Consider the following 23,962-nt stretch of genomic DNA (forward strand, 5'->3'; position numbering starts at 1 on the left):
AGGACAGAAGAGACAGCCCCACAATTCTCATCTCAAAATATTTAATTTTGTTTGGAAAAGGATACATTCCCGGCTTCCCTCCCTGCCACATCACTCCGGCCCACCAGCACTGACACATTCGCACGCACACACGCACATAAGGCCAATGGGCTACAGTCTGCTTCTGCCCTCTCCAACTGGGAAGAAGGGGTTTTCTCCTTGCCTCCTTCCCCCACCAAAGGTAAAGGGGCGAGGGGCCCGCTGGAATGCCAGCTCCCAGGGGAGGGTGCAGAGCCCCACACACTCTGTCACATGCACTTAGAAAAATAAAACCAAGTGGTGTTCTGGCATCCCCAACACCATATGATAGCAATATCCACCTGGAAGTCATCTTTGCCATTTTCTAGAAAAATTTATTGCACTTAATTAACAGATGTCAAAGGAGCTCTGGGGTGGGGCTCTGCCACGAAAACCAGGGGTTCTTGGCCCTTTGTGTCACCTGGAGCAGAGCCCCCAGGGGCCTGGATGGAGAGCTGCCCAGCACGAAGGGGCTCTCCCCTGCTGGTTCCCAGGCCTGCTACCCCGCCTCAGGCTAGAGGACTGTATGAGCTGCCTGCCTGGGGCCACAGCAGCCCCCTTCACAGGGCAATGCTTACCCAGAGTTCAGGGTCACTGCCAAGTGCCCTCCCCAACCTCGGGACCCACACAGGCAAACCTCTTCCTTTGGCCAAGGGTACGAGTTACCCAGGTCCTCCACAAGGTGCTAGCCATCATGAAAGCTCTCTCTCTAAATATCTATCTATCTATCTATCTATCTATCTATATATATTTCTATATCTAAATATACATTTATTATATGTATATTCTTTCAACATTCTAGCTCATTCTTGGTTTGTCTGTTCTGAGGTTGCAATGAGGCTGCCATGAAGCTGAAGACAGGGAGCTTAGGAAGGCATGCGCTCCCCAAGCTATCATAAACCCACGGAAAGCCGTTTAGCTGGCTTCCCTAGCCTCCAGTGCTTCTTAAAAGACGTCAAAGGTCTGAGCACAGGAGCCTCACTCTTTGGCTGTCAGCCCCAAGACGGAAAGGGTCCAGGAGAGAGTCAAGGAGACTCTCAATTCCTGACGGGATACTGAGCAGGCAGCAGGCCTCTCCTGCTCCAAGCACCCGATTTTTAGGCCTGGGAAGGATACATGCTTTACCTGAGCACTCCTCTTCCTCAAAATGTCAACCTCTGTGGACTCCCCCTTCTTGTCCCTGCCAGGCTCCCAACTCAAAGGAGCTCTTCTAAAAGAGGTCAGCAGCCACACTCTTTCCAAGTAAGCACTTTGGGAAGGAACCAGACACCCACTGCCTGGTGGGGAAGAAAGGGAGGGCAATGAACAGGCAGAAGGTGAGACAAAGAGGAGAGACACCAGGCCATCATTCCACCCGCTGGGGTCGGAACATGGACACCATCCGGAGATTAAATGTCCATCCTTAAAAATACAAAACAAAACAAAACAAACACGAGCCATATACTTTCTGGCCAAAGAAAATGAAGAGCTTTTAAGCTGGAGGCTCTTCTACCAATTACAAAGTGAGAACTGCCCTCTTGGTGGGTAGCCAGACCAGAGAGAGAGTGCCCGGGCGGGCGAGCTGCCCGGGGCAGGACACGGACATGCCGGATGCAACGGCCCTGTTGTGGTTACAATACAGTGAAAGTGAACACGGTTTTTATAGAACCACAAAGTAAAAATCAAGAGGGAGGGGGCGGCCTCCCTTGGCCTCGGGGACCCTTGTCAAGTACCCTGGAAGGGCAGGTGTGCAGGTCCCCAGAGGGCCGTGGCATTCTCCTGGGGTGTGGCCCATGGCCAGTGCATGGTTTCCCCCAGTCTTAACATCTGTTATGAAAAGTCTTTTAGGGTCAGGGCCTGGACTCGGAGCCACCACTTTAAATAAAGCCAGTGGTTAAGCACGACAAAGTGCGCCTCTCACCTCTGACCCCTCTTTACCACAGGCTGCCCGCCCTGAGCAAATAAATACACCCATCTCCAGGTACCCCTGCTGACCACAGTGAGCAGAGGGTTCCACGGCTTTCCTCAATCTTCCAGGTACAGAAAAAGGACGACTTGGGTCCGCCGACACAAGAGAAAGGAGCAGCTGTGAGGTAGCAGAGCCACAGCTGCGAAGACCCCTCCCCTCCACACCACAGCCAGGCCTGTGTGGGCGGCCCGTGTCTCCTGGGATGCAGACAGAAGGGACCCTAGCCCAACTGCACGGCCCAAGAGGCTGCTATTCCGTGTAAGAGCTGAGCTGTGCTCCTGGTGATCCCTCACCAGGTCCTGCTGGCTGACACTCCGGGCAGCTAGCACGGGGGAGGGGTCCTGAAGCAAGAACTGGGAAGCCCTCTTCTGTTTTTAGGGAAAGTGGACTCTGGCCTGGCCCATACTGGAGAGCAGAGCAAGAAAAAACAGGAACTTCTTGAGAAACATGCCCCAGCTCTCCGCCCACAGTGTAAGGGGCTATGGAGGCCGGTTTTCTAAACACCATGCGGAAGGTGCATCCTGGCTCCAGGAAGTTAAGCTTCCTAGGCGAGGGGGGTTTTCCTTTTAAATCCAAGATCTGAGCGTGATCACTGGGTGAAAAGAAACAGCAGGCCCAGAGGCCCAGTGTAGTGGGAAAAAGAAGTTTCAGGTGGCCTCCATGAGTGACCGACCTGGAGAAGAGGAAATGAGAAGGCCTCCCTCTGCACTGTGGTCAAGACTCGAAGACCAGCCGCCCAGGGAGTCCCTCCTCCAAAGCAGATGGAAAGTGGAGAGAGACCATCACCAGGGCCTCCTCCCTGGCTTCCAGGCCTCAGAGCCACAGGACAAAAGGGGTGTGGGAGCTAAGAATAGCTGGGTGCACTTGTGCTGCAGGCCCCAGACCCACACCCCATCCCGTTGTGCAGAGACCCTGCTCCTGTGGCCTGGCACCCATATGGACACTATGGAGGAGCTGCTGTGTCTTTCTACCTCTGAGGGGGATGGGAACGGATGCTTCTCTCAACGACTTTCTGGGGAGGGTGAGGTGGATGACAGACACACCCCACCTGGAAATGCGCCCCGCTACCTGAGAAGACATCGGGCGACAAGGGTCACGACTCATTCTGTGGAGAAAGGCTCGATGGCCTAGGCCGGAGACTGAGGGAGAGTCAGGGAAGCCTGAGCGCCCTGTGAAAGGAGATCTGTACCCCAGAGGTCCCCTTCCGATTCAACTGGGACATCCAAGAATAGAAACTAAGGCTGATTCACCCGTCTACGTAGATTCTCTCGCATCCCCACTGGTGAGGAGGCTGGCCCCCCAGAGAAGTCGCCACGTGCGCTGGCCTTGTGATAATGAAGCTTGAACGTGAACGCTCCTGGAGCAGGTGTGCCACCATTCGACCGTGACGAGTCATAAGTCTCCACGCGTGTGTGGGGTTTCAGGGAGCCCCCAGGCAGAGGTCTGAGGTGCAGGCAGTGCTGCCCAAGCAGGGGCACGGGTTACAAGGGCCCGTACTTGGTCTCATACTTGGACACGATGGTCTTGCACTTGCCCACTTCCTTGCGCAGCTCAGCCACCTCCGTCCGCAGCGCTGTGTTCTCCTTCTCCAGGAAGGCTGCCCGGATGGTGATCTGGTTCTCCTTCAGGCGCCGGGCATCCCGGGACCGTTTGGCTGCTACATTGTTCTTCTTGCGTCTCGTCCAGTACTTTTCATCCTGTGGGAAAGTGTTCTCTGTGGGTCTCTCCTCTTTCCCCAGGAGGGAACCCAACCTTTCCCCTCCTGCCGCACCCCACACTCCATGCTCCTCATAAAACACATCTGGTGCGGCCAGACGAAAGCTGGGACCCCAGGGAAGGAGTTGCATGTGTCAAGGACATGGAGGGGCCCTAACCTTTCCCCAGGAAGGTGGAATAACAAACAGAAGTCCTTGGGTAGGATATGTGGTGGAGGGAAGGGGGTTCACTGGTAGCCTGCTCTGTGCTACTTCAACGTAAGGCACTGGCTGTATGCGCACTTGCCTTGCACATTTTGGTTATGGCTAAGGGCCTGCATCCCTGCATCTGGTCCCCTGAGTTTAAATCTTGGCTCTGCCTCTTAGTGGTGGAGCTGTTTTGAGTTCCTTAACCTCTCAATGTCTCCTGTCCTTCATCTTTACAATGGGGGATAAGAACAGTAACTACCTCACTGAGTTGTTTGAGGATTAAATGAGTTAACACGTACAAGGTGCTTACAATAGTCCCTGGCTTATAGTAAGGTTTACATAACATAGAAGGTAAACATATACAAATGTTTACCATTTTCATTGTCATTATTATTAAAGCCTCAGAAACCTGAGAGGCAGGTATGGTTATTCCCATTTTACAGATGGAACTCTGAGACTCAGTTAGGCTTAGGTGGCAAAGTAGAGTTTGAACCTAGGTCTGCCTGATTCCAAACCTTGGATGAAATACGTTCGAGTTTTTCATAAAAAAGGATGGAAAGACTACAAAATCCTCCTCTCTCTCCCCCTCTCTGAGTTCCTACAAAAGCATCAGCTTGAAAGCTGCTTGCTCCTCCCTGGGGATGGCAACATACAACTATCTTTTGTCCTTCAAAGCAAGGGCTCGTTCAACCCCAGTTCCTGTGGCCTGGTGAGCTCTTGCCCGAAGGCTGGGCTAAAGCCAGGGAAGTGGGAACATCAACACAGTGGTGGCCGGTAAGAAAAGACAGAAGGTACAGGGAGTCGCACTGGGCCAAATGCTACCTGACTCCCTTTCTTTCTACCAACTGCTGCAGGATATGACTCTATGCTCTGAACCCATGCCTTTCTAAATAGTATCTGCGAGGAGAGAGGGTCCTCCACATAAAATCAAATGGAAAGAAACACAGCCCCTGGGCTCCTGAACCAACACTGTACCTTCATTTATAACAGATATCAGGTTACCTTCTGCTCATCGGGGACAAAGACCTTCTTGGCCTTTTTGATCATGGGCTGGGGCTTCAGGTCCTCCTCTGCAAACTTGTGCTTCCGAGGGTTGAAGAGCTCCCCACCGGGGACACTGGAGAGGACCAGGTCAGCTGGGTCAGGATTGAAGTTCACATCCACCTCCACACAGTTGGGGTCAATGGGACTGGGTGTCTCCCTCTCCTTTTCCAGGGAGGATTCTGAAAGACACAGAGGCAGGGGTTCCCAAAGCAGCCCGCTGGACAGAAAGACTCACTCATGTCACACACCCAGACACCTGCTTGAATCTCAAGGTTGCACCAGCCACTGCCACTTGGAGTGAAGAAAAACCACAGCAGCATCAACCCCCAAGCCAGACTGGCATAAGTGATTCAATTCAACAACACAAATATGGAAAGAATTCTTTCCTTTAGGAACAAAATGCTCAAAAGGAAACAGAGGTTCTCAAAAAAGACAGGATTTTCCGATTGTGTTTTTCCCCCCAGAAATGTTAAGCCAAACATTAAATCATTATACCCCCTTTACTTCCTGTGGTTTCAAGTTCTCAAATAATGAGAAACAGCTGAATTTCTCTGTGAAATACTATGAGCTAAGGACACAGACTGAACAATGAAATGGCTTCCATTTTTGAGTCCCTTGAGACATATCAGTCACTGTGCTCATTTAGTCTTTGGACAACTCTGAAAGGGAGACAGGTGTTAACCTTATCTCACAGATGAAGAAACTGAGGTTCAGAGAAACAACCTGGTTTTCCCAGGGTCACACAGAGGGTAGGTGACCCAACTACAATTTGGGTCCAGGTCTAGCTGACTCTGAATCCTGTTCTCTGCCCTTTCTGGCTACCATTTTAGAGTGGACATTGGATTAAAGGCACTTTCAGAATTCAAAAGTTGTGTATTATTAGAAATAAGTTATATATAAAAAACTGTATCTTTGGCTTGCTCATTCAGTGCTACTGATAGGAACACACAAAATATTCAGTCAGTAGATATTTGTTAAATATCTACCATATGCCAGGTACCGTCCTTGCAAAGACAAACCAGTGAACAAAACAAGTAAAAATCCTTGCCTTCGTGGAATGTTATTCTAGCGGGGGAAGGCTGACATTACACAAGATAAATTAAAAATATCTATAAAAGTGTTGGATGCCATGTGGCTATTTGGGAGGAGAACATTTCAGAAAGAATGAACATCAAGTGTACCAGGATGTGCGCAGGCAAGCACTGGTATGTTCAAGAAACAGAAGGGAAGCCAATGTGGCTGAAGCAAAAGGGTGAGAGGACAGACTGACACGATTGGTCCAAAACATAAAATATAGGGCTTTTAATCCCAATAAAGCAGTGGTTTTCAACAGGGACGATTCTGTCCACATAAAAGAAGGGGGGGGGGGTGTTCTACTGGCATCCAGTGGGTAGAAGCCAAGGATGCTGCTAAACATCTATAATGCACAGGACAGTCCCTCCCCCTCCCCCTCCCCCAACAACAACAAAAATTATCTGGTCCAAATGTCAACAGTGCCAGTGATTCTGACTTTTGTCCTGAGATGGGAGAAGCCACTGGAGGGTTCTGAGTGGAGGTGTGACATGATAGGTTTTCACCAGATCATGTACGTAAACTCACTGGATCCTATTAGAGGAAGTTAATTACAAAGAATTGTAATCAGGAGAGTGAAATGACCAGGGACCGATGTGGTAACTATGGGAATAGTGCAGCCCTCAAATTCTACACCTGTAAAACAAAGAGCCAAGGTGCCAAAGACTAACAACTAGAACTCCCACTCCCTGCTGGGAGGAGCAGACGTGGCTACAACCACTTTGTACACTATTTGGAGGGATCTACAAAAGCTGAAAGTATACGTATCTGATGACCCAGCCATACCACTCCTAGGTAAATGCCCCACAGAGATGCACAGATGTATTTACCAAAAGACACACACATAAATGTTCATGGCAGTGCCACGCATAACCTAAAACTAGGAACACCTCCAATGTCCATCAGCCTCAAAATGGATAAGCTGTGGTGTGATCATACGACGGGAATATCATCCAAGCAACGAAAATGAACAAACTGCCATAGGCACGATTCTCACAAATCTGAGAAAAGAAGCGAGACAGAGCACACATACCACTGATATCTTTTAACAGAAGGAACTGAAAAATTAGAAGAGGAAATGCTACTTTCATTTCTACCACGTGTACAATTCTTCAATATCAATCTTACTTTACCTGTATTGTGGTTTTCTTCTGCCACAGAGCTATTCCATAAGCATGTTTCGTAAATATATTTTGTTAGTGTAAAGAGATTCTGGGGGCACCTGGGTGACTTAGTTGGTCAAGTGTCAGACTCTTTATTTTGGCTCAGGTCATGATCTCATGGTTTGTGAGTTTGATTCCCATGCTGGATGCCATGCTGACAGCATGGAGCCTATTTGGGATCCTCTCTCTCAAAAAATAATAGATAAAATTAAAAAAAAAAAAAACCCCTGAGGTGTCTGGGTGGCTCAGTCGGTAAAGCATCCGACTCCTGATTTCGAATCAGGTCACGATCTCACGGTTGGTGAGTTTGAGCCCTGCCTTGGGCTATGTGCTGACAGCGCGGAGCCTACTTGGGATTCTCTTTCTCCCTCTCTCTTCCCCTCCCCTGCTCATGCTCTCTCTCAAAATAAATAAAACTTAAAAAAAAAAAAAAAAGATTTTGATGCCCACATAATTTGTATGTGTATTATCAAGCTAGCTATAAGCACCTATAAATGCCAGAATATAAACATAATTGACTTATAATAGGTAAAAACAAACGTAACATATAATATACACATATATTCAATTAATGCACAATTCCATGTATGATATACACAATTCCATGCATCTTTGGTGATGGAAATAAGGACAGTGATTATCTCTGGGTAGTAATGACTGAATGGGGCCACAAGACATTTCCTGGATACCAACAGTGCTCTATAACCTGATCTGTGTGGTAATTACGTGGGTGGGTTGACTTTGTGAAGATCCACCGAGCTGTGATACGGGCACTTCTGTATGCCGTATTTCGTTAAGAAGGATAACTTAAAAACAAAACAAAGGCAAATGCTTCGCTACCTAGATTGCCTACGGTACAAAATGTGGGCTCATTTACAGATCTGCCCCCTCCCCACCCACGGACCCAGCCTTCCAGGATAACCTGAGGAGCACAAAATGAGCTGCCTTCAAGCAAGAATTCAGCTGCAATCAGCTGAAGCCTCTAGATCTAATTTTACAGGAGAAAAACAAGGGGCAGAGGAACATGTTAAATGGCACTACGGGGATACAGTCAGAGAAATCTAGCACGTGTAAAACTCTACAGGACCAATGATTGAGTTTCTTCAACAAATAAATTGCAAAGAAAAAAAGGAGAGGGGACCCTGTAGATTACAGAAGATTAGAGACATAACTAAATGAAATGTGTGGGTCTTGTTTGGATCCTGATTCAGACAAACTGCAAAACAGTAACATTTATGAGACAACTTTTTGGAAATTTGAATGCTGATGGATTTATGGTCAATTTTATATGGAAAACGGGTATTTTTGTTATGTTTTTTGAAAGCACCCTTACATTTTACATACATATTGAAATATTTACAGGTGAAATGATATAGTATCTAGGATCTGACTTTAAATCATCAGGTGAGAGAATGGAAGAGGCTATAGAAAACAAGACTGATTATGAGTTAAGAATTATGAAAGCCAAATGATGGTTACATGAAGGTTCATTATAGTAGTCTCTTTTGTGTTTGAAAATTTTTCCGTAATAAACAGTAAAAAAATAAAGTAAATAAATATAGAGCATGAGACTTCCTTGGGTGTGGGTCCCCTGGGTTCCATACTGGCTCCTGGGATCCTTCCCGGGATCCACTGGTCTGTATGCCTTTGTAGGGCTCCCTGGGGCAGGGACCATGTCTCTTGTGAAGGGTTCATGTCCAAGCATCATGAAAACCAACCAACCAAGCAACCCACCAACCCACCCATCCCCAGAGGTAAAACAGGAAAGGGACAAGAGGATAAAGGAGGAGTCCTGAAGGTGGTGTCTGTCCTGGCAGCAGGAATGCCTTCCTTGTGCCAGTGCCTAAGCAGTACGTGGCTATGGAGTCAGGCATCCTGGCTTTAAGTATTTGCCTCCACTGCCTACCAACTGTGTGACCTTGGGCAAGTTAGTTAACTTCTTGGTTTCCTCACCTAAAATCACAGGTTTTAGAGTATCAATCTCTTAAGGTTCTTGTGAGGATTATGTGTTAATGCCTGGTACAGAGTAAGTGGTAAATAAACGTTAGCTGATGTTGTTGTCGTTGATCTCGTTGGTGTTATTGTTGTTGCTGTTATTACCAGTGTTACAACTACTACTATTGTTACTCCTGCCCGAGCCTCCCGATAAGCTGTGGCCAAGCGCACGCAGAGGTAAAGAGCAGTGCTGAGGAGATGCAGGATGGGGTCTCTGTCGCGTCAGGCTCAGACTGGAGGGCTCACTCCACTGTCCTCACCACCTGCAGCACACCGACCAACAGAAAGGCAGCAGCTGCGCCGAGGAACTTCTATTTTTATCCCCAGCCTTAGCGGACTGCGCTGAAGGGTGGGGAGCAGAGGATTTCTCCACGCGGCAAGCCCCCTAGCACCTGCTCCGAGAGAAAGGCCTCCCTGGGTGTGTGGACGCGAGCAGCCCTCAGTGGGAACCGGGCTTCTTGGGCTGGGACAGGTGGCCGGGCACCAACCTGTGCTGGACGCGGTTTCAGAAGGCTGAAAGACAGCAGTGGAGGAGGATGGCGGGGATGCTGTGGAAGAGCTGGCTGACTCCTTCCCTTCTAGCTCGGCCACGGGCAGCAGCAGGTTCTGGGCCAGGTGGGTGGGGCTGGCGGGGATGCCGTTCTCCAGCAGGAACTCGTCCAGGTCCATGTACTCCAGGTGGAAAGACTCGCCATCGTACGGAATGGTCTTGTCCCAGATGGGCGGCATGAGGGAGGCTGAGACGGCCATGGTGCTGGCTGCTGCAGCCTCATCTTCCTCCAGCTTTTCCTTCCCTTTTTCTTTATCTGCAGACACAGAATCTGTGATGAGACGCCACACAAGAGGGTAACTCAATCCCAGGAGGCAAGCAGTGGGCCCCCCTGGGCTGACTCCTCTCTCTCAGAGCCCTGACCCATCCCAGCAATTTCAAGAGCCCCCTCTGCCTTCCAGTTATAACCTGTTGTTTGACCCAGGCCCACTGGCCTCCTCTAGAGACGGCTGCACGACCTCGTCCATGCTTGGGCTTGCCAGAATGTTCGCAAGTTCCGGGGCCCGACGGGGCCCCAGGTTTAATTCAGAATAGGCTGTGGGACTGGCATCCGCGGGGGACAGGTTTCAGGGGAAAAAATGGAGTTTCTGGTGTCTTAGTGATATTTTAGGAAAGGATATTTTAGGATTCTTCAGGCCAAGAACTTTTGTGTCCTCCTGTCCTGTCCCCTCCAGCTATTCTTCTCCACAGCAACCCAGAATAGGGCTTGAATCCCAGCTCTGCCACCCACTTGCTAGGATGTGTGATCTTAGCCATGTTACTGAACCTCTCCTGGCCTCAGTGGACTCCACTGTAAGGATAAAGCAGACTCTTTGGTGAAGACTAGAGGTAACTTTTTTTTTAAGGTTTTGGTTTTTAAGTAGTCTCTCCACCTAATGTAGGGCTTGAACTTACAACCCCAAGATCAAGAGTTGCATGCTCCATCGACTGAGACAGCCAGGCGCCCCTAGAGATATGTGTCCTGTAGGGCTCCCAGCACACAGCAGGCATCTGCTACTACTGTGAGCTCATTGAGGGCAGGAACTATGTCTGTCTCGTTTCTAGATCTCAAGGGCCACTACAGGAGCAGGCGGAGGGAAAATGAGCATGCTGAATGAAAAATGCTGGGTTTGCGAACTGCCTGCCTCCCTTTAGGTCTACTGGATAGAGAGAGCCTGGAGCTGTCTTTTCAGGACCTTTTTCAGAGCAACCGTTTCAAGAGACCTCTATCCCTGAATAAGCAGAGAAGACTGAAGGCAGGTTTTCTGGGAAGAAGGGGAGGCTGGAGCTGAAGAAGAAAAGCTTGTTTCCATTCAAAACAAAGCTAATCAATTAGTGGAGACCGGATCCCACCTAATTGTCTCAGCCCAAAAGTTATGCACGTAGATATCCAAGAAAGGGCAAATTAAGAAAAAAAGACGAAAGAAATGTGACAAGGTTAGAAGGAAATCAAAGTGACAGGGAGGCTAATCAGGGAAGTAGGAGATAAAATCATGACAAGTTCATAATGGGCTTTCAAATTGAGGGAGACAACTTTGAACTCTGGATTCTGAAGTGAAAAAGAGAAATCAAACATGATTATGTTGGAAATAAAGCAGTCATGCATGGACTCCTAGGCCACAGTCAGTCAAAAAGCAGCCTGTTGGTCCAATAAAAACGGACACACCCAGTGTGTTAAAAAGGTGGAGGTTTTAACAAACCGAATTTGGTCATGGCTTCTAACTTGAATTGTTGCAACTGCCTTCTGTACCAAGCTTTGGTTTAAAACCAAATGGGAAGTAAGAAAGCCAAGCTTTGGTGGGCTGGGTGGGCCAGATGGCCTCCCTGTTCTCCTCCTCGGAAATCCTGACTCTACATTCTGTTCAGAAATAACTGTGACCAGTGCTGGGTGGGATCATGGGGATCAAAGGAGGTAGGAAAAGGAAAGAGGTAGAAAAACAGCTATACTGAAGGACAAGTAACAATAAATTCGAGGTTTTACCTGGCCTAAGCAATTAAGAATAGATACCTTTTTTACTTTTTAAGTTTATTTATTTTTAAATTTATTGTTAAGTAAGCTCTGTGCCCAACGTGAGGCTTGAACTCAGGACCCCACTATCAAGAGTCGCATGCTCCACTGACTGAGCCAGCCAGGAGCCCCAAAAATATTTTTAATCAGTGTTTTTATAAGATGGACTTTTAATTATAAGAGATGATAAAGAACTAGGCCCATCACTCAGGACACAGGGATTGACATCACTGATTGCCAGTGATACAGTAAAAAGCACCAGGCCAGACTGCGAGTTGTAAGGCCTAGCTAGGTGACCTTGAGGAAGCATCCTCACTTCTGAGCCTCAGCTTTCCTCATCTGGGAAGTGGGGATAATACCTTATAGGACTAGTATGGAAGACTAAGTAAGAATTTGTCAAAGTGCTTTGTAAGCACTACACAAATGCAAGGCAGAATTATTGTTATGGATGATTGTTACTTGGCAATCTTGAATAAGAACCTGAGAGATGTGTACACCTGTTCCAGCAGCCTGTCTCATCCTCACATCCGGGATAATGCAGTGCCTTCAAAACAAAGAAAAGGGTCTGTGCATATGAGGTTCCAAAGCAGGAGGGGGGAGCCTGGCCTTACCTGATGTGCTGAATCTATTTATAACCCAACAATGACAGCCATAGAGATGGGAGCCTCAGAACACACCCAGAAAAACAAGAGAAATGGCATTTTTAAGAAGAAAATAAACTCAAGACAGGTCATTCACAGAGGACTTATTTTCCTTCCCAAATCCTTGAACTACACTGATGGTTCTTAGAAATGCAAAGATCTCCGACAGAAAGCAGACCTCAGTGCCCCTAAAACCTCACAATAGGTGGCACTCCTTCTGTGCCTTGAACCTCATGTTCTCAGGCCAAAAAACAGGGCCAAACCTGCTTTCCACACAGGCCCCAGGGACCTTTGTGGCCTAGGAAACCAGAAGCAGCCCAGCCCTGCTATAGTGGCCCCGAAGTCTAGACTCAGCCCCAAACAACCAGGTGAAGGGGCACAGTGGCCTCATTCTGACCCTCGTCCCTCTACCTGCCTCCTGCCTGGCCCCATTCTCCCCCTGGGAGAGCGCCTCCCATCCCCTCTCCTGACACCCCTCCCCCACCTCAGCAGCAGAAAATCTCCCGTGTGTACCTAGTAGCCGGGGATAGGCACACGCAGGGACGAAGTAAGGTCCTGCTCCCAGGATCGGGGAAGTCCATAGACAAAGACAATTGGCGCTTCTCAAACTTTAGTGGACTTTGGAATCACAGAGGTGGGGTGCTCCTTCAAATGCAGATTCCTGTCCCAACAGCCACAGATTGGGTGGGCGATGGGTGGGGCCCCGGAACCAGCATTGTAAACTAGCATCCCAACAGATTCTGGTGCAGACATCCTCAGGGACGCCCTGGAGCGTCCTTTAAGTGGCTGCCACGATCCCCATCAGCCTTCTCAGTAACCCTTCCACGTCGCGCGCCGTGAAGCTGCCCGAATGAACCTCCTCACCGTGACCCCCACCCCACCCTCTCCCTCCTGCCCCTTCCCCGCCAACCCCCATCTGCCCTAGCCTCTCTCGACTCACCCCGACCTTCTCTTCCCAACCCCCTTGCCTCGCCCTGCAGGCCCCTCCGCAGCACAGCTAGGACCTGACCTCCGACCTCCCGGTCCCGCCCTCACAGGGCCCCGCCCCTGCGGAAACCCCGCCCCCAGGCGCGCGCGGACCCCCTCCCCTCACCGAGGCGCGCCTCTCGCGGGGGGTTCTCCATCAGCTTCTTCAGGACCAGTGGGAAGGAGCCCGGCAGGCCCCTTTCTCCGGTGGTGCGCCCCGGTCCCGGTCCCGGCCCCGCCTGCGGCTCCACAGGCGGCTTCTTTCCACCGCCCGCGTCCGACATCGTGCCCCGGGCTCTGCTAGCGCGCCTCGCCTCCCCCGCCCGCCCCCCGAGATGGGCCGGAGCCGTGCGACCCGCCGCAGCTGCCGACACGGGCAGCTACTGCGCAGGCGCCCAGCGGCACCCCCACCTCCCTCCATCCCTACCCCGCCTGCAGACTGGCTCTAGCACATTAATTATTCATGAGGCCAGGCCAGCATCCCCGGATCGCAGCTTTGGATTGGTCCACGCTGTGAGGAGGGCAGGCGCAGCCTTCTGGGCCGTGATTGGTTAGGCCGCCGGGGTAAGCGAGGCACGTGTGGGGCCAGGTGAGGAGTAACGCCGGAGGCCCCGCCCCGTCCGCCCGTGTCACCTGATTGGCGCCTGCCGGAGTCGGTGTCACGGGCCCTCTTCCGCCGCAGCCCCTTACCCTCTACCAGTGGTTTCACCATCGCCTCCCTCTTCATAACCCCCGCTCTCCTCCCAGACCACCGTAACCGTTTTCCCTTCACTCTCATCGCAATCTCGCCACCTTCCCGACGCGCCACTGAAGAGAGGCTGGGCTGGGAGTGGTCAGGCCGGCCGAGGGAGCCTATCAACTCGCCCGCTCGGGCCGCGCGGCCGTCCCCCCGCGGGTCACGTGGAGCCGCAGCCCTAGCCTAGTGGGGGGAGGGGAAAGAAGAGGAAGGCACCGAGCAGCCAATGGAGGGCGGGGGCGGGGTCCGGGGCGTTGCACGAGGCGCAGCACGTGCGGGGCTGCGGCCCGGAGGGGAGGGGCGGGCCTTTTTGTTCCGGGGACTCTGCCCAGGGTCGTGGGATAAGAACGCAAAACCAGCGCGGTGGCACCGCTCCTCCCCCGCGACCCAGAGGTTGGCTGAGGGCAGGGCCGCAGACGGCGACCTGCCCTGCCCGTACGGTTGGCCAGAGCTACCTTGGCCGCTGCTGGGGGGGTTGGGGCGGGGGAGGTGTCAGGTTCCCCGCTGATCCGGGTTTCTGGTGCGGGTGTGGCGGCCAGATAAACACTAGCGTGGCGGGAGCATTCTTGAGGCCCGCGGGTGGAGAGAAAGGGCCGCCCCCGAGCCGGTGCCCGGGTACACGCTTCCGCCCTCCCACTTACTAGCTTATGACCTTGGGAAAGTCTCGTGGCTTCACTCAGAGCCTGTTTCCTCATCCATACAATTCAGGGGTTGGGCTAATCTGTAAAATCCTATACAGCTCTGAAATTCTGTTCCTCTGCAGGACCTTTCCTTCCTTTTCCTGGGTAAAAGCGAAGCAAAACAATATTCTTTTGCACAGGGTACCGATTACACGCTTTGTGGGAGAACCTCCTTTTTTTTCCCCCTTAAAACACAAAAACTCCCCGGGACTTCTTCCGGAAACACGTACAAATGTAATATGTGAGAGGGTCCACAAAGTGTGGAGACGGTAGAGGAAGCTGCTCCTATACAGCGCCCAGGAACTTTGTATCTCATGAAAGCATAAATGATGCTCTGCTTTGCACCCAAACAGTACTACACTCTCCGTGTCTAAACTCCCAGAGCCGGGTAGGGGTGGGTGGGGAGGGGGCGCTTTGGCCCGTCTATCCCGTTTCTCACCAGTGAGCCTGGGCCTTCCAGTAGTCAGGCTGGGGAATGGCGGCTTGCAGTCCTTGGGGCTGGGTGTAGGTGCAACACTCAGCTAAGCTGAAAGCTGTCAAGCTGATGCAATCAGAATTTTGCTGGGAGTTGAGGAGGAAAGAAGTTGGGCCCCTGAGCAGGCCTGGAAAGCAGGAGGTTTGAAGGGCCTCTGGGGGATGGTTGGGACAGGGTGATGGAATTTGACTCCAAATTCAAGTTCTGACTGCCATGCTCATTAGACTTCGGTCACTTTCTGGCTCATACCTCCAGCCAATGGCTTCACCTCGCCAGGCCTCCTTTCCTAATATATCAAATGGAGATAGGACAGGATCTACGTTGTGGGGTTTCCATAAGCCAATGCACTAGCACAACTGTAACCCTGCAACAAATGGTATTTTTCGTAATTTTACTAAAACTCTTGGGTACATCTCTACTGCTTGATGTATGCCCATGTGATTCTCTGTTTAGTAGAAATACCAAAATTGTGCACAGAAAACCTGTTGTGTTGCAGACTTGTTCGTGAGAGTTCTGAGTGTGGCCGAGCAAAGGAATCTTTAGGGGGCACCCCGCTGGCTCAGTTGGTGGAGCATGGGACTCTTAATGTCAGGATTGTAAACTCCAGGTTGGGTGTGTAGATTAGTTACAAATAAAATCCTTAAAAATAAGGATATCTTTAGGAGAAACTGACCTAGAGGTTTTTAGAAACACATTTCAAAGGGTAGCCCAAGGAAATAGACATGATTTTTTTTTTTTTTTAATGGCTACTTTGGGGCGCCTGGGTGGCTCAGTCGTTTAAGCAGCCGACTTCGGCCCAGGTCAGGATCTCACGATTCGGGAGTTTGAACCCCGCATTGGGCTCTCTACTGTCAGCACAGAACCTGCTTCAGAACCTGCTCTGTCTCCCTCTCTCTCTGCCCTTCCCCTGCTTGCGTGCTCTCTCTCTCTCTCTCTCAAAAATAAATAAACAGTAAAAAAAAAAAAAAAAAAAAAATGGCTAGATTGACCATGGAGAGACTTGCTGCTTTAGAGTTAAATGTATATTTTCATGGCTAATATGACATCACTGAAGGGGAAAAAAATGTTTGGATTTGTGATCATTTAACAGTGGAAAGTTTTAACATTTGCTTATAACAAGGGTGGGGTGTAGTAAGAAGGAGTAAAGGTTTAGATATCTTTGTAAGCTACAGTTATCCAGAGGGCATAATGCCAACTCCACTTACCACCCAGCCTGGAGCGACCAACGTAACAGGCCAACGACACTGGTGAGCGAGACAAGCAGGTTAGGGCTTTACAACTCAGTTTTGATTCCATTCTCTTTTCGTGTCCTGGCACTCCCTAGAAAGGGTTTTTTTTTTTCCTCCTGGATAACTGCAGGCTAAATGGTGTGTCACAAACACTGTGGGAACACTACAAACGTGTTCTCTCTCGTGCTTGCTTGTAAACTAGGAGGTTAGCTACATTGTGGACCGGCAGCTTCAACAGCACCTCCCTGGAGGTGGGGCGGGAGCCATTCCATTGGGGCTTCCCTTCTCCAGCTGGCCGGTAGCCCCCTGTCTACCCCCGTCTCCTATCAGTAAAGTGGGAACAACATCGTGGCCTCACCCCTGCTCCTAGAGGAGGAATAGGTGTTGTGAGGAGTAATTAGCTGATTTCCACAGTGTCTGGGAGCCCTACGAAGAAGAAAATCTCCATAAAAAGAACATGTCATTACATGGCTAAGACTCTAAAGGTATGAAGCGGTACCTCAGTGTTCTTTAGTGACAGGGTTGGAATTCAGTGACGTCTCGAGGGAAGCGTGGTCCAGGGGGCGGCAGTGAATTTGTGGGCTTGAAAGCAGGCCTGGTTGGGTCTCCCCTCAGCCCGCTGACTAGCCACCTGGCCTTGGGCAAGTGGCTTCTCCTGCCTAAGTCTCGGTGATTTTTTCTCTTGGAAACAGATGGGTTTGCTTACGTCACAGAGCGGTTATGAGGATAATGTGTGACAAGCGCTCTCAGGTGCCCACCTGAACAGTGTATGGCATGGAGTGGGTGGGCCTCCGCCCTTCCCCTTCATTCAGGTGCTGTTGGGTCAGGAGCAGAATTATTTTGGGGAGGCTGGGTTCTAGAGTCAAACTACAGCAGAGACACGGATGTGAAATGGCCGTTTTCCATAGCGAGGCTGGCTTTAAATTCTCCCTAGTGTTCCGGAAACCTGCTAACCAACCCCAGTTCAAAACTTAACTGAGCATATACAGAACAAGGACCTTTCATTAAGCCATTGTGTAGACTTGGGAGTATTATCATTTAAGCTTGAAGTTCAGAGGAGCTAAAACTCCAGCAAGGGAGCCTTTGGCCAGATACCCCACGATGATCTATTTGGCCACATGCTCAGCATCTGCTAGGACAGACCTCATCTTCTGGCCTACTGAGATGTGACGTGAGCAAGGTGCGTGTGCGAGCAGGACAATGAGAAGGCTTCCCCAGAGCTCCGACAAAGCCCGGTTATCTGTGTGCTTTGCCAACACCCAACGCAGGGGGGCACAAAACTTGGTTCAAGGTAGTAGATAAATAGCCGTTGGCTGGCTTTGTTGGCAGTGCTGCTGGTAGGAAGGTTAACAAAATCTTTCAGAGCCAAGTCGTATACATTTGGAATGTTATTAACGTTAAGGAACAGTCGTCGTGTTGATTCACAGTGGAACCTGGAATAACAAACAGGAGCCACCCTTGTGGCAAATCCCCCAGCGCAAGCCTGGCCAACGACCCACATACCTGTGGCTGCATAGTTCTGGGCTGTGGTGTGTACCTTGGTCTCAGTGTGTTCTAGGGGAGAAGTGGTGGGTGGAGGCTCTTCACTAACTCTTGCCCATCTCTTCAATGCGAGTTTCCTGTTTGGCTTGCATCTTGTCCACTCCCAGGGTTCGGATTACAGATGGAGAGCTGCCCTGAGAGGGCCATTTCCAGACAAGCCATCACCTCCATCCAGCCTGTGCCACGTCTCGACAGCCACCGCCTGACAGCCACGGTGTCTCCAGTGAAAGCTGTGTTGACGGCACAGTGGTAGGGTGTGGGCTCTAGAACCAGACCATCTGGGTCCGGTTCCTGCTTTGACTACTTCTTGTGTGACCTTAGGCAAATTACTTAACCTCTCTGTGCCTGAATGTCAAAAGGAGACAATGCAGGCATGCTGCGGAGAACAGCACTTGGCACAGAGCAAGCGCTCCATTGAAGTTAACTCAGCATAATCACATTTTGGGTTGTTCTGGGAATACCTCATTCGTCCCCACTTGCCACTTCCCCAAGAAAAGTGGGGGTGGGCGGCGACCTTCAGGCAGGGTGGTAACAGCTTCACTCTTCTTTATGATTTTCAGGGCCCTGCAGGCTCTGCCCCCTGCGGGTCTCTCCAACCTAACCTCTTCCTTCTCTCCCCCATGCTCACCTTCGGCCACCATGGTGGCCTTTTACTCCCCAGACACGTGTCTTTCCTCCCCTAGGAAAGGGCTTTTGCAGGTGCTGTTCTCTCAGCCTGAAAGTTCTTGGGGTTGCTCACTCTTCCTCACTCTCCAGGCCTCAGCTCCAGTGTCACCCCCTTCCCTCGGGGAGGCTGGCCGCGACCCTCCCCTCCTGGCTGATGGTCTGCCTCTCCCCACTGGCATGCAAACGCAGGCGAGGGGGCAGTGTCTGCCTCATTCGCCCCCGTGCCACAAGCTAGCAAACGCTCGATAAGCAGTCAAGACATCTGATTGGATGATTGAAGAGACCCTAGGGAATCCTGTGGGAGGGGAGGAGCCTGGGAGCAGGCAGAGCTGGGTTGGAACTCCTGACAAGCATGCGGCCTTCCCTTTCCTGAGCGTTCCTCGTTGTGGAACGGACAGTCATACCCCCTTGCAAAGCCACTTCACGCATGGGGATGTAAAAGCTCACACTCGGGAAACAGCGCTTTTAAAATCAGGATTCATTCCCTTGGCAACCTAGCCTTGGGCCAAGCTCATAAAGATGCAGAGCCACCTGGAAGGGGCGCTCCTGGACACTAACTGATAGTTTCTGGAACTGGATGAGGATGAGTTTATCACATTCCTCTGCCTGGTGATGGTGGGGAACATACAGAAAAGAAGGCTCTGGGTCCCTGTGGTAGGAGGGAAGAAGAGAGGCTGGCCCACACACCGGCCAGTGCACTTCCTCGTTTAAAAGCGGCAGTGAAGATTAAAGGAGGTAACGAGCCCAGTGCAGAGAAGACCAGCTCCCCTCCTTTTCCCTGAAAGCAAACTTCCCGATTTCCCAGTTTTTCTCTGGTTCCGCCGGGCTGGGAGTGGAGGCAACCACACGGACTTTTACTGAGGCCAAACTCAGGACAGCCCAGGCCGCATTGAGCCTACCTCTTGGGCCGCTTAACTCAGTCCTCCAAGGGGAGGACGCCCAGGCCCTTCCTGTGCACCCCTGCCTTTGCCCTAGCAAGTCCCCCGAGGATCCAGCCTATTGTTCAGCCCTTTCTCCGGCCAGCACAGCTGGCACCGTTAGGTGCAGACAATGGCACCATGCCCTGGGAGCCTCAGCTCGTGTTTCCAAGGAAACAGCCCCGTGTGCGTGCTCCCACAAACTTGCAACATCCAGTTCTTTCAAGGAGAATATCCATGGGAAGGAGGGTGGAAAGCAGGGAATGAGGGTCAGATTACAAATGTGATGTTGGTGGAAGGAGCAGACTACCAGGCTCAGCTGCTCTTTGTCTTTCGCAGAGAAAACTGTGGCACTTCACAGTTTGCAAAGGCTTCCACGTAGGACAACTCCTCTAATCCTGGCAACATACCTGGGAAGCAGGTGTTCTTTTTGCCCTTTTACAGACTGGGGGGGGGGGGGAGAAGGGGGGACACGTCCAGGCTCCCCTGCTGGGTGGCCCACAAGTAATTCTAGTCAAGGGGCGCCTGGGTGGCTCCGTCAGTTAAGCGGCCGACTTCCCCTCAGGTCATGATCTCACAGTTCATGAGTTTAAGCCCTGAGTCAGGCTCGGTGCTGACCACTCGGACCCTGGAACCTGCTTCAGATTCTGCGTCTCTCTCTTTCTGCCCCTCCCCTGCTCATGCTCTCTCTCTCTCTCTCAAAAATAAATAAACATTAAAAAACAATTCTAGTCAAAAGCTCCCTGAGGCAGGTACCCTGTCTGCCCAGCTCAAAGCGAGGGACTTGTCCGACCTTGGGTGTGTTTTCATGCTACTTATCTCCCTGAAAAGGAGGCCCGAGGGACCAAAGGTGGTAGAAATATGGGGGGCCGGCCTCTGAGCGTAGCTGAGGCCCCGTGCGTTGAGGTAAGGATAGGGTGTAAAGACCTAAGTGTGGTTGAGGGAACCGGGGTCTTTCCAGAAGCTGGAGAAGAAAGTGAGAGACTGTGCGGGAACAGAATTACCTCTTGGAAGAGGAGCCTCAGGAGAAAGAGCAGGAGTGGAAGCAAGAATAATCCTTAGGGATCGGGGACCAGAGAGAGAGAGAGAGAAGAAACCGAGTCAGGGCTTAGGGTACAGAGCCCCTCTTTGGCTGGATATGGATTTGTCTGCCCTCAGGAAAGTCAGTCACCCTGGCGGCCAGAGTGAGGGTCCACCAGGTGGCCACTAGAACCTGAAGCCATGGGAGTCTCCAGCCTGGTTAGCTGTGCTGGAGAAAGTCTGCTCGACCAGGGACAGGAAAGAGGTGAAGGTCAGCGCAGGCTGGGGTGGGAGGCCCAGGGCAGCAAGAGGGAGAGGGGCCCCGAGGTTGGGTGCTAGGGAGCATCTTTATACTAGAACACGGCTGCAGGGAGAGGAGGGTCTCATGAGAGCACACCTGGGTTTTTTCACACCGTGCACGGCTTGCCTCTAAAATTCCCTCACGCTGGAGCAAGATATGCTCTGCATGTGACCTAAATGTGTGCCGAAGCGGTCACTGGGCTGGAGGAAGGGGGGGCGGTTTGTAAACAGGCCGCCGTCCCCCACGGAGAAACCACCCCTTTCACACCAAAGCAAAGGGTGAGCAATCCCGAGGACCGGCCGCGCTGTGGGGCGACTAGCCGACCCTTTTGTTCTGCCACTGAGCGCAGATGCCAGTGTCAGGGGACACAGGGGAAGAAAACTTATAAAGTACTCGCTGCATGACTGCTGGAGATTCTCATTCTGTGTGGCACGTGTATTCTTTTCACCAAGGAATATTGGTTTTCAGGTAGGTACATTCATTTTTATCAAAGATGAGGAGAGGGACATGATAGGAGGTGGCATGAGAATCTGGTCCATGACCCTTGGACCAACGCAGCCGTACCAGCCAAACTGATTTTCGGCCAGAACTCGCCAGTTCTTGGAAAAGCTCGGCCTGAGAACTTGGGCAAGCCCCCTCAGTGCCAGACCCCGATTTTGCCCATCCACAGAAAGCGATGGGGACTTTCCAGCGTTAGCTCTAGGGACCAGCTGGAAGCCAGCGGCCAGCAGCTGCTGTCATATTTCTAAAGCCTTGTCATCCTGGTCCCGAGTTGCCCCGAGAACCCTTCCCTGCCCAGCTGACAGCTGTCCCTGCAGGGCTGCTGGTCGCCCAGGTGCTCCCTGTGCGTGCACTGGGCCATCCGGGGACACCCTACCTTCCTTGGGTGCCTGGACCTACATCTAGCTTTTGCAAGGACTTCTAGCTTCATCCACCCACACGGCCCTTCAGAGATGTCAAGAAAAAGTCAGCTGCAGCTTTATCGCCCAGGCTGAGTTGAGGGTTTCCAGGGAAGATGGGCTTCTCCTGGTTAACAGCTGGGGGCCTGAGCCAACTCCTTCTATGATACCCACCTCTGGGGGTGGCCCCGACTGCCTCAGCGTTCAAAACCACCGGGGGGTGGTCTGAGGGGCCTGGGCCCAGAGCTCTGTGGGAGAGCCCACAGGGACCGTGCCCTGACCTCTGGGAACCACCTTCCCCGCCTTGGGCAGTGTCTCCTCACTCCCCAGTGGGGTGAGAAAGAGGGCAGGGGCTGTGGTTTCTGTCTTCAGGCTCCAGAGTTTGGGAATAGCTAAGAGTCCTTTGTAAGGAAGTCCTGTGGGGACAACCAGGGCTCTGGTGGTGAGACAGATCTGGCGCCAGCACAGCAGGATGAGGGAGAGCCTAAGAAAGGTCCCCTGAGGGGACACCCGGGGCTCCTAAGTCAGACACCGGCAGCAGAGGACTGCTGGGCTCCTTTAAAGGCACATGTGGATTTTGAGCACCGAGGACCTGGGTGTGAGCCCCGGACACCTTAGAAGAGATTTGGAGAGAGATGTATCAGGAGGGCGCACTCCGAGCACCCTGGCCCCCAAATCTAGCCGTGGGCTTCGGTGTCTCAGGCAGAACTCAGGAGACACCTGGCGCTGGCTGCTGGCGCTGCCCCTCGGTCCACGCCCTCTCTGCTGGCTCCCTGGCCCCGTGTTTGCCTGTGTATCCTAGGAACCGGGGCTGCGAGCCTGTGGTCCTGTTACATAACGGCTTCCATCCCATCCAGGGGTTCAGCCCTCCAGCGAGCGGGAGCTGAAGCAGGCGAAAGGAGGAAAGCCTCTTCTCCAGACACAGGAGGCTGCCCACATCTACAGTCTCTGCCAGCCCGCTGCCATCCCAACGTGCGGAGGGAAGGAACCAGATAAGCAGTCAGCATTCAGTGCATTCTCTGGGCAGGGCGCTCCGGTCCTGCCCTCGTCCCACGTGAGCACAGCACCTGTCAGCGGCCACACACTGGCCGTGGCTTCCCAAAGCTAGCAGGCCTCGGAGGCAGCCCCCCGGGGTTGCAGTGGCGCTCCCCCCCCCCCACTGTGTCCCTCTCTGCACCCAGCCCTCCGCCTGCCCGGGAAGGGGCCAAGGGCAGACCCCTACAGAGGACCCTCCCTTGCCCGGAGACGCCTGTCCTGCCACTGGTGCCTGTGACTGCCCCCACCCCTCGGGCACATGGGCAGCCAGCCAACGCAGGCCACCTCTGTTCCTACCTGTCCTCTTCTCTGGCCAAGGCAGAGAGTGCTCCAGCAGGGACTTGAGGACCTCAGGCATGTCCATGGCAGGGGCCACTCCAATCCGGTCACAGCTCGACATGGCCCGGCAGGAGGTGCTTGCTCCCGGAGTTCAGAAGCAGCTAGAGAGACAGGAGCTGGCCCGGGAGCCGCAGGCTCTGGAGGCGGGCGGGGCGGGAGCCCGAGGCAGCCAATGGGCAGTAGGGGCCCCGGCCCACCCGTCCGCCCCCAGCTCGGCCACCCGCCAGCTCCGGCTGCAGCCAGGCCTTCCCTTCCCGCTGCCTGGCAGGGCGGGCCTGGCTCTGCGCCAGCCGCAGCACGTGGAGCCGCCGCGCCAATCCTCTGACAGAGAGCCCGGGCTGTTATCTAACTTTGCAAAGGGAAGTTCTCCCCCAGGCTGGGAGCCATAACCGGGGCCTGCCAGGTGAGAACAGGGAGATGGCTCCACGCCCACAGCAAGTGTGCCCTGCGCACTCGGGCACGCTCGGCCGAGGGGCCCCGGTGGCCAAGTGCAGCAGAGGGCAGGGCCGGCCACGGAGATCAGTTTGGGCTGGAACCTGAGACCCTGGCACCCCGGGCAGCTCAGGACAGAGGACACGCTCTGTGTTGGCACACACTAGCACGGGAAGGGGCATCACACGTTCACCTGCAAGCTCGTGAGCCCAGAGAGGTTTGTTGGCATGTTTTGAGGCAGGTATCTGTATGCTCCGCACATGTGTCCTGCAAGGCACACAGGTTTGCGTGTGGTGTGTGCGATTGCGGCTTTGTGCCGTCTGCAGAGCCTGAAGTCTGCGCTCCTAAAAGAAGTGAGAGTATCT

At 52.4% G+C, this 23,962-nt stretch overlaps 1 protein-coding gene across 5 annotated transcripts; it reads right to left on the reverse strand.

Annotated features, from left to right (window-relative positions):
- Window positions 1-24: 24 nt before the first annotated feature.
- TEF (TEF transcription factor, PAR bZIP family member) lies at window positions 25-23,348 on the reverse strand. 5 transcript variants are annotated; one of them, XM_058741193.1, is made up of 4 exons: window positions 23,124-23,348; window positions 9,671-10,003; window positions 4,912-5,132; window positions 25-3,702 (listed from the first exon to the last, which is right to left on the reverse strand). In XM_058741193.1, the coding sequence occupies exons 1-4, from the start codon at window positions 23,224-23,226 to the stop codon at window positions 3,487-3,489; spliced, it is 873 nt and encodes a 290-aa protein (XP_058597176.1). In that variant the 5' UTR covers window positions 23,227-23,348; the 3' UTR covers window positions 25-3,486. The 5 variants fall into 5 exon arrangements, with proteins under 5 accessions (XP_058597176.1, XP_058597177.1, XP_058597175.1 ...); XM_058741194.1 differs by having other exon boundaries at window positions 9,671-9,988; window positions 23,124-23,344; XM_058741192.1 differs by lacking the exon at window positions 23,124-23,348 and adding an exon at window positions 13,960-14,139 and having other exon boundaries at window positions 9,671-9,988.
- Window positions 23,349-23,962: the final 614 nt, after the last annotated feature.

This window comes from Neofelis nebulosa, chromosome 8 (assembly GCF_028018385.1).
Source record: "Neofelis nebulosa isolate mNeoNeb1 chromosome 8, mNeoNeb1.pri, whole genome shotgun sequence".
NCBI lineage: Eukaryota > Metazoa > Chordata > Mammalia > Carnivora > Felidae > Neofelis > Neofelis nebulosa.